General features: G+C 37.3%; 1 protein-coding gene across 1 annotated transcript; it reads left to right on the top strand.

Annotated features, from left to right (window-relative positions):
• Window positions 1-1,307: 1,307 nt before the first annotated feature.
• batf3 (basic leucine zipper transcription factor, ATF-like 3) lies at window positions 1,308-6,168 on the top strand. The gene is made up of 3 exons (XM_034017537.3): window positions 1,308-1,598; window positions 2,831-2,935; window positions 3,776-6,168. Exons 1-3 carry the CDS (start codon window positions 1,548-1,550, stop codon window positions 3,950-3,952), a joined length of 333 nt encoding a protein of 110 aa, XP_033873428.1. The 5' UTR covers window positions 1,308-1,547; the 3' UTR covers window positions 3,953-6,168.
• The last annotated feature ends 4,498 nt before the right edge of the window (window positions 6,169-10,666 follow it).

Here is a 10,666-nt window from a genome sequence, read left to right as displayed (position 1 = left end):
GAGAGAGAAGAGAGAGAGAGAGAGAGAGAGAGAGAGAGAGAGAGAGAGAGAGAGAGAGAGAGAGAGAGAGAGAGAGAGAGAGAGAGAGAGGGGGGACGTACAGCAACAAGACACTCCCCCTGCAAGGAGGAAGGGAATCCAGGCTGCAGTTACAGATGGAGGGAGATGGTCCACACCCTGTCTTGCTTGCCCAACCACCTGCCCCTTTGCATGGATCGGTCCAGAAGCTTCCTTGGTACAACGTTGTCATGTCTTTGTTGACACAGTTTGAGTTAGTGGCTGAAGATTATTCCTGGTCCCAGCGCAAGAAGACTTCCTGCCTCCCTCAGTCCCTGGGAGGCGCTACAGCAGAGGTGTTGCTGGACCTCGGGCCAGAAGAGAGAGCGAGTTACCCCGCCCTGGTAGAGGCTCTGAAGTGCCGCTTCGGAGACAGTGAATCACCGTACCGCCTACAGGATCAACTTTGGAGTAGATGCAGAGCTAGAGGGGAAAAACTAAGGTTTCCCCTAATTAGCATGCTAGCCCACCAATCCCCAGCTAACTATACTGTCACCCAATCCCAGCTGTACACAGTCGGCACCTCACTAATACACTACACAATACAAGGCATCTAACTATGTGTTTATCCCTTGCTCCCCCCCCCCCCCCCCAGTCCACATCAGTCTTTGACAGTCGCCCCATCGCTACAATATATATATATATATATATATATATATATATATATATATATATATATATATATATATATATATATATATATATTAACCCTCTAGGCACTAGGGTAAATTGATGCAAATGACAAAAATACTTTTACAGTCATGTACAGTACTAAACTCCAGTGATAACCAAGGTTTAAAATATTACATTACATTTAACAACTTTAATACTGCACACAGTTGCAAAGAAAAACCTTGTCATTTACTATAAATAAAAAGTTGACGTGCTGATACCTGGTGCCTAATCACTTCCTGTGGGTGATAGGGTGTGATTGCTGACTACTGGAGTAAAACTGACCTGAAGCACAGTGAGAGATCACCAGGAAGCAACCGAAACCTGTGATCATTTGAGTTGTATTTGAAATAAATGTTAAAATAAAGTTTTTTATTTTTGTAAATCTACTATGACTACTACTATCTGCAAACTAGGAAAAAAATTACAAATAACGATCATAATTGTAAGTCGTTGTACACAGAAAACACTAGGGTATTTGGGTCCCATAAACTGTTCACTGCAATTAACCAAGTTCCCAGAGCACGTGACTTAAAAGAAATTTCAGGCCATTACAAGAATGCGGTTAGACTGTAAAAAGTGAAACCACTCGAGAGTTCAGCTTGCCTCACTGATAAACGGCGCAGAATGGAAAGAACACCCTGGTAGCTTGCTGTGGATATTCTATATTTAGCAGAGATACTATATGGTATTAATACTGTAAGCACAAGAATAACCCAGTGCGTGTTTCTTTCATTAGGGTTCCCAAATCATTGTATTTTATCTGCAAAATACCAGTAACCTGGGTCCATGTGCTGTTCTGTCCTACGGTGTCTGGAATGTCTGAAAACGACTTTTTAAAAGAAAACGACTTGCTCCACGAGTGTGAGGTAATGTAAACAAATACATGCTAAAATAAATAGGACACATTTCTAAGTTTCCAGTTGCTTTTCAAAGCCATGCCACTTCATTAGTACATTAAATGTTGTTAGTGGTGTGAAATGTATCGCTTTCAATGTGTTTAACTGTTTATTTATGGGGATGTTTTTACTGCATTAAGTTATGCAAATGGTTTATTTAATCAAATATCTCAATGTTAAAAGAACATTGTCTTTGACAGAGCATTTGTTATGCTGTGCAAGAGAATCAAAACGTGTATCACAAAAAAGCGAAATTGCAACAAATTAGCCCAAACAACAGTGACATTGTGCTACTAGACTGCAACTGTAATATAATTGTCTTGCAAAAATAAATGCAGGAAAAGGTTTAAAGGTAATAAACTTTGGATAGACAAAGTCAGAAACTGCATTGTTGCAGTATTTAATACCTGAATAACTGCATTGTTGCAGTATTTAATACCTGAAAGCTAGGGAATTGGAATACACTGCTGCTGTTTCGTTTTGGACTTAAAAGCATACCAGACAAATGCTTCCGTTTTTAAGTACATGCAATGAAACACAGTGATGAAAAATACAAATACCTGGTATTATATCTAGTACCAGCAGAATATTTATGATACTCTCAATAACTAAAAAAAAGTTTCTTCACAATTGAACAGATGAACATTCAGATTCTGGTACTTACACTAACTTAAGAATATATCAAGTTTTCGTATAACCGGATAACCAATTCTCAGATCAATACATGTAAGAATGTACGTGTGAAATACAGTCAGAGAGTTGTGCAGACAGACAGCCTCCATATAGCCCCATATTCTGATAATATTAATAACCTGCACTAATAAATGTCATTTTCATCTCAATTGGACAAACTGTTCTCAAGATATATGCAGCACTCTTAAGTGTGACAAATAAACAAACTTCCATACTACCCGAACATAAGTTGATACGACCACCTCAACTATTTCCACCCCAGGATATAGATCCCCAGCATGGAATCATTAACGACTGACTGCCCTGAACTCTTCTACTTCATTGGGTACTTGGCACAACAAGGACACATTTAAATTATAGTTCTTTCTCAGACCTAATGCAGCTAGGTACAAATACATTTCAGAACTAAGGCAGCATCACATCTCAAGTGTTAACGAAGTGAACAGTACATTTAACTGAAAAGCAAGAATGCTCTCTTTATGTTTTTCATTGAACTGTTTTTACCTTAGAGCATCGAGGACGATGATAAAAGGTTAAAGAGAAGAGAGAAGAACAGAGTAGCTGCACAGAGAAGTCGCAAAAAGCAAACGCAGAAAGCAGACAAACTCCACGAGGTACATATCATGTAGTCTCCATTGAAAACTGAACTAGCATCTTCAATAAAGCACAATATAAGGCAAGACCACCAACATTCTTTAAGAAATGTACACTATTTCATCAGATTATTCCTTACTTCTTGAATTCAATGTTTTCCTTACAAATTAGATCATTACTTTGAAAAAAGTATATTCTCTTCCAAATATGTTTTGTCGTTTTTGAACTATCATTATTGAGCTGTCATCATTCGTTGTTAGAAAATGCTGATTTCCTCACAGTTGAATTGCGCAACACACAGGAATATCTCGTCAGCAGTTCATTTAGGCTCACATATCAGGCTAGCTTGTACCAGTATGTACATTTTTAATTCATAAGGTAAAATGGGGTCGGTTGGGCATCTTTAAATGTAAGTGATTTTTTCCCCCATTGTGATTTCAGTAATATTTTTCAGTTCACTCTCCTGGGGCCCATGTGTGGAAACTTGTGTCTGGGCCTCCTTCACAGTTATGCAAATAAGGGACACCACATATCAAAAGCTAGACTGTCACGCCACACACACCATAACACTGTCAATAGGGCCAGTATTGAGCACTGATGAGATGTGACAAGGTGCTTGCAAGGTGTTTCCTTCTTTCTGGAATAGTAATGACCATCAGTGATGACCAGTTCTAATTTCTACAGCGTCAAAGTCAGTTATGCTTAAAACAAAAATTACATAAGACAGTGAAAACAGGATTCTTTACTGAGTTATATAGGAACTCAAGCCCCTGGCTCTCCTTCTTAGTAGCGTAACCAATCGCTGCTTGTTCAGATATCTGAAGCGATAATACTGTCTGACTTTGTTATCACTTCCACAGGAATATAAGTGCCTTGAGTATGAGAACTGCTCCCTGAGAAAAGATGTGGAGAAGCTAACCGACGAGCTGAGGCGTTTGACTGAGGTGTTAAAATCCCATGAGTCAATATGTCCGTTAATACACTGTGCCATGAACTTAATGTCTGTGCCCCGGCCAGAAGTCATAATGCCAAGATAGAGACAAGTTGTCTGTTTTGTTTCACCCAAATGCAGGAACTTTTCAAGTGAAGAGGTGAAGATAGTTTCAGCCTCCTCAGCACAAATGCTACATTTCCATCTGCACAATGATACTAGTCTCTAAAAAACTCTCCTTGTTGCAACTGGGGTGCCGCCAGTTCCATCTGCAGTCTACAATCCAATCTGCAACTGGACGTTAAAAGTCAAAAGATCACCTGTATGTATAACATTTGTGTGTAATTTCTATTTGTAAGATAATTCAATATTCACCTTCCTCATGTTCTGCCTACATGTATTTTTTCCTGCAGTACGAGATTTATAACCTTAGGTAACTTCCATCAGTGCGAGCTGAGATTGAGTTCTGCCAGCCCACAATCCTAACAGGGTCACACAGAGTGCCAATTTAAATCAATTTGCAAGTCTGCAAATTGAGCAAGTCTGGTTTAAAGTTGCTTTTAACCTAGCAGCAGGTGGAAACGTGGCAAAAGTCATTACATTTAAAGTGTTTCTTGGTTTGGAAGCCACAGCTATTCCATAATCATTCATTTTTGCATCCAGATCTTTTGTAGAACCGTCAGAACCCTTGTTATGTTTTACATATTATGTTCCAGCTAGATAGCACTGCTGAATGGGCAAAATATATCAAGTTATTTGTACCAAAATGCAGCTGTTTAAGTTCTCTTTTGAACCATGCTTTAAAAAATACCAAAAATATAATTTATTAGGCATTGAGAGTTCAATCGGCATTTGTGCTTGATCAGTCCATCTAGGTGTTTGGTCATTTAAAGCCAAAGAAAACAGTAAAGTTTACCAAGAAAAAAAAATCATCATTACTTCGAACTGAAAAATGACTGGCTTATTCTTAATTTGTGCGGTTGAATATACATCACATTCTCACATAGTATTGAGTTATTTTACTATGAAGAAGACAGTACATTGGTGCTCCATGTTTCAACACAATGTCCCTGGTGGTTTCAGTTATGTTTTGTGTTTATAACTGATAAAATAAATCAGGTTTATTTGTTTTGTTCCCTCTTCATTTAAAATGATTTAATTTTATAGAACCAAAAAGTATAGGCATATTCTGAGTGGTTTCATCTGAGGTATGTTCATGAGCTTAACAACAGCGCCTTATTTGATTGGCTGTAAGGTTTACCTTGCCCTGAGTTTGTTAGAGCAATGATGCTGATGTTGCCATCTACTGAGAGCTGTAGGAAGTATATTTCACACCTTTGCATACAACAGATATAATGTGTTTATTGTCGGGTTTATTGATGGGGGTGGGAGGATTGTTTGCACTAGGTACACTGGGTATTTCTAAATTAAGTTTTATTTCTGTATGAATGTGACGCAGTAACTGCTTTGTGTAATATTTATCAGATGTTCAGTGTTTATGAGCCATAATTACATTTTAAATGTTTACTTTAAATAAAGAGGGTCTATATTATTGATCTAAACAACTCTTTAAACATATATCAATCTCACTGGTTTTACTTGTTTTCTTCCATGATTAGGCAGGTTTGCGAGTTTTAAAATTGTCCACTGTTTTGATCATGCATTCACTAAAATGTTATATGATGTGCAGTTAAACCTAAATAAGGGCCATTTGTCTATTGTGACTAGGGATGAGCCTCACATGCTGAATATATAGATCTCATGTTACCCAGAGTTTTTAGACCCTAGTGGTTGTTATAAGTAGGCTTCACTGTACTTCAAAAGGTAGTATTAAACTGTCAACTGCCACAAAATAATTATATCAACTGCCACTATTTAATGAATGTTATTTTTTTTCTTACTGTAATCTATAGTAGATTCAAGGCCAGTGATTTGTAATCTGTATTTGAATTAAATATTTTGAGAAAAAAAGGTTATTGTGTCGATTGAGTGTTTCATTACAGCTTTACTTTTTTTAACGAATCAAATAAATGTTGAAAGACTAACAGATGCCTTCTCAATGTCTTGTTTATTGGTCTTCAGTCAGAAAGGAAAATGACAAAAGTCAGTTCACCATTTAGACCAATCAGTGACAGGTAGAAGGGGGCTTTTGAAAAGAGAAAGTGCCTGAGTCTATGTGAAAAAAGGCAGTAACTCCTCACACACATTCCCACATACAACAGTGTTGACATATCAATCCCAGGCGTGGGGCACTGCTGCTGTACCCTTGAGCAAGGTACTTTACCTAGGTTGCTCCAGTGAAAACCCAACTGTATAAATGGGTCACTGTATGTAAAAATAATGTGATATCTTGTATAGTCGCTCTGGATAAGGGTGTCTGCTAAGAAATGAATAATAATAATAACAAATCTAATCACAATTAAAACTTGAATATAGGGCAGTAATACTGGTAATTGTTCTTACTTTCCTGATGGGGTAATGCCATCATTCTTGTAGTCCTTAGATGTACTTTCTACAAATTACAAATGGATCGTTATTGGCAGGTATCCTTGTTCTTCATTTTGTGATGTGGGGTTGAAACCACAAAGCTAATTTCAAACGCAATATACAGCAATGTTACGGTCACTGCTCAGTCCTTATAGTTATTAATTTTATAAATAGACTAACCTGTATGCTTGTTAAATGCATTGACGGTACTAGTATGTGTACTACTAGTTAGGGAAAGGTTGTTCCTGTAGAGAGATTAGGAACAAATAAAATGTTCTGGGTGGAAAACAACACAAAAAATGCATTTCAACTAGGAAGTAAAACTTTTTTTTTTTTTTTTTTTAATTTGAGCTCTTTACTCCACAAGTAATTGAGGAACTGAGTGAGGCTGCCATGGTTACAGGTACCTCAGAAGGCCATGACTGGGATAGAAAAAGTGAGACTGGAATTAAACTTCCTTTTCTTCATCAAAGGCAGTCCATTAGGAGCTTAAAATATAAGTTAATATGTACAGTTGAAACAGTCTTGTGGTGAGGTTCTTGTGCCTCTAAGATGACCTGGAATATTTGTGAATGAGACCCTTTGCTTATCTGAGAGGGAGTTACAGTATGAAGTATGTCAGTAAATTACATCCCCTGCCACTGCTGTAAAAATGAGAGCTATCATGATGATGAACATTGATGACCATGACACATAGCAACAGCATGTACAGAATAGTCTAGAATAATAGTTAGCAATTCAATGTTTAATCACAATTTTATAAGTGACTCTCCAGATATATTCAAAAAAGTTATTTGACATACAGAAGGATGGATGTACGGACAAACAGAGACCACCCCTATATTCCCAAATATAATACCAAATGTCATGACAAATAGACAAGCAGTTGTTCAGATATATGCAAGTTTTAAGTGTGACATACAGATGGACGGATGTACAGCCACACAGCTCATATCTTCAGCAGCTGATATTCTCAATAAAGTGTGCTAAATAATATTAATACCAAGTTTCATAACATTAGGTGGCTGTGTGGTCCAGTGGTTAAAGAAAAGGGCTTGTAACCAGGAGGTCCCCAGTTCAAATCCCACCTCAACCACTGACTCATTGTGTGACCCTGAACAAGTCACTTAATCTCCTTGTGCTCCACCTTTCAGGTGAGACGTAGTTGTAAGTGACTCTGCAGCTGATGTATAGTTCACACACCCTAGTCTCTGTAAGTTGCCTTGGATAAAGGTGTCTGCTAAATAAACTAATAATAATAATAATAATAATGACAATATATATGGTTGTTCAGATATATGGAGAAACCTGCGAAGTGCAACATACATATGTAAGGGCGGAGATAGGACCACCTCCAATACATCCTCTTTGCAGTGGAGGATAATAAAGACCTGCATGTTTCTTATACTTTAATTATGTGTTTACGAAATGTACATTTGGAAATATTACTAAATGTGAATACCTAATTAGATATGATCAAATTCAAGGTACACATCTAAATGTATGGCGAGTAGTCACAACTATTATAATGGAAATATATAACTGATGTGCTTCACATTATCACAATACAATTTAAAACTAGCATATGCACTGTATACAGTTATAGAGCACTAAGAACATAGTTGTGTCCAGCAAAGACAACATGCTTACCTTGGAACATCAAAAGTTCTTGCTTGTATTTCCCCTGCAGGAGGCCTTAGCCCATGCAGCTCTTCCTGTGGGACTTGAACATTGCTTGCATGACTCATGTAGCCATCCAGCAGCAGTGCCTTTAGAGCCAGATGGGACCTCCCCTTATTTTTTAAATTAAAAACCCCAGTAGAATCACTGGGGCGATGAAAAGAACCCTTATGAAGGTGTTTTGCACACCAGTCTGGATCGACATCATTGTATTAAAATGAAAAGCAGCTGGAACACGAAGTAGGGTAGATACATTGATAACAAATAGAAAACAGAGATCTCTCCTAATCCATGATCACACCTCAATCCCCACCAAACCACTCTCTGTCATTCAGTACTGAGTTGCCAATTGTATCAAAGGATATCCGCCCATAAGGGGTGTTTTTGGATGTGTATTGTCCCTCGTATCTCTATATGTGTGCACCTTGTATGTTATTTAGGGTTGTGAGCAGAAGCTTACATTATTAACCCTACTGTTATGATTGTACAGCAATGCATTCCTAAATAGATAATAGGTGAAGTTTCCATTGTATCTTTTAACTGGCAGTTTCATTCAGCCCCCTCAAAATGTATTTAAAAAGAAAAACAAAAAAAAACCTGCCTACTGACTTTTTTTGTTAAAGTTTCAGTAAAAATATTTATCGAAGTAAAACTTGAGAAAATATTGCTTTTTAAATGGTGTTTCCAGAATCTAGAGAAATGTTTCTTGCATGCTGAGCTTAACCAACACATGGGTTTCAGGTAAAGGTTACTGTTAATAAGTGCTTGGATATTTATTTTTTTCCTTGGGTTTTGGAATACTTTCTATGATGAAACGTGATGGCCATCTTAAATTTATTGAGCTGTAGAGCTCAATGGCAATGAAAAGTTGAACTGAAAAATATGTCCCTTGCTATCAGAGTTTCAAAACTACCCCTTCATGTAATATATGAATTTGTCTGAAAGTTTACTAAAGGGTAAACCCCATTTAGACAGCATCTGTTAATGTGACCTTCTTCCACTCCACTCACACTACAGAAAGTACAGAGGTGTTGGTGCAGTACCGTACTGTCGTTATTAACCACAAAAATAACACTTTGAAGATCACGTGACATTTCCAATTAACACACACAGGTAAGAATAGGTTACTAAACAGTGTAGCTCCCCTAATTAATAAGTGATGCCTACTGTAACATTTTGTCATGTATGGGGAAGGTTTACTTATGATGAAACACTTCACACAGCACTCAAGGCCCAAGTTTTGGACTTTATAGACTGTGGAGTTTAGTTGGGGCAATTTCCATGGAAAAAGGAAAATAAGTCTCACCTTTATTCTCACTCTATTTTGGTAGTACTTTCGAGTAGAGTGTGTTTCCATGTAGTTTTATTTTAGCCAAATAAATTCTCCTTCCAAATGCAAATGATTAATATTAAAATACGGGAGTTTCTACTACCCGTAGTGACAAAACACAATCGCAAATAAAAGAGATGAACAAATACAATTGTAATCACTCAATTTATTTTTTTTCTGTTAGGCATAGTTTTGCTAGGCAGCAAACCACGCATTAACACACATGTCGTTTCGCTTAGTAATACGAGCTGGTAAAACTTCTAAAGATAAAATCATTTTAATTTAGCCTAGCACCTCCAAAAATAATATATTTCAGTTTAATAGTGATACATATTACCATTTTATTAAATCAAGATTTGTTAGATGAGCATTAATACCGTTCTGCATAATTGCAGAACATTGAGAAGAGGATTAAGATACGATATAAATGTATATATAAACCATTAGGGGTGTACTAATACACTAATATCACACTAATATACAGGTCGCGATACGATATGCATGGCCGTGCATGTGATGGTCCTGATTGGCTTCTTGTGTGATCCATAATAAGATCAAGCGCTCATTTAATGAAGGACCATTTTGTTTACAAATCAAAAACTCTTCCTGTTACGTACAGTATGTGAACACTTCTCATTATGTATGCCATCTAGTTGCAATATTATCGTTTGCACTAATGAGCATGTGCGCAAGAAGGTTCGAAGTCAATTGTGTTGTTTTAATCAGGTAAGTACAGACCATGAGCCAGCCTTTAATCACATGTTTGCATCACAGCTTCCTTGCTTTATTCTCCACTCTCACGATCCGCAATCAAGGTGCCTTGTAATGTAAAGCAACCGGTTACACACATTAACAGCATTGGTACATTTTCACTATAGCCACTAGATGGCACCACATTGCTATTGCGAAAGTAGAACATTACACCTATGTTAAGGTCATGTGTGGTGTCTCTTGTTAGGGAAATAAATCATTTTGATCAGATCGAGCAGACAAAACCGCTTAGCCCAGACTGCACAAGATAACATTTCTTAAACAGTGAGAGGCACCCTACAACTTTTGCAAAGATAAAAGGACTGTGAGCCTGTGAAGTTCAGGCGCGGTCCTAATAATTGCAGCACAGGAAGTGAACTAACATGAAAATAACATCTGGAAAAGAGGCATAAAAATGTGTTTTGTAAGCTATGGTTATTGTCCTTAAGTCACCCCAGACTTACACTATATGAATAAACCCAATGTTGATGACAGTAGCAGTGATTGTTACATCTTTGTTTTTTATGCTGTGTGGACTTTGCTTGACTTGTTTATTAGCCTTGTTAGCATTTC

Source organism: Acipenser ruthenus, chromosome 6 (assembly GCF_902713425.1).
Source record: "Acipenser ruthenus chromosome 6, fAciRut3.2 maternal haplotype, whole genome shotgun sequence".
Taxonomy (NCBI): Eukaryota; Metazoa; Chordata; class Actinopteri; order Acipenseriformes; family Acipenseridae; genus Acipenser; species Acipenser ruthenus.
Note: the sequence above shows the minus strand (reverse complement) of the source record. Positions and strands in the feature narration are given on the sequence as shown.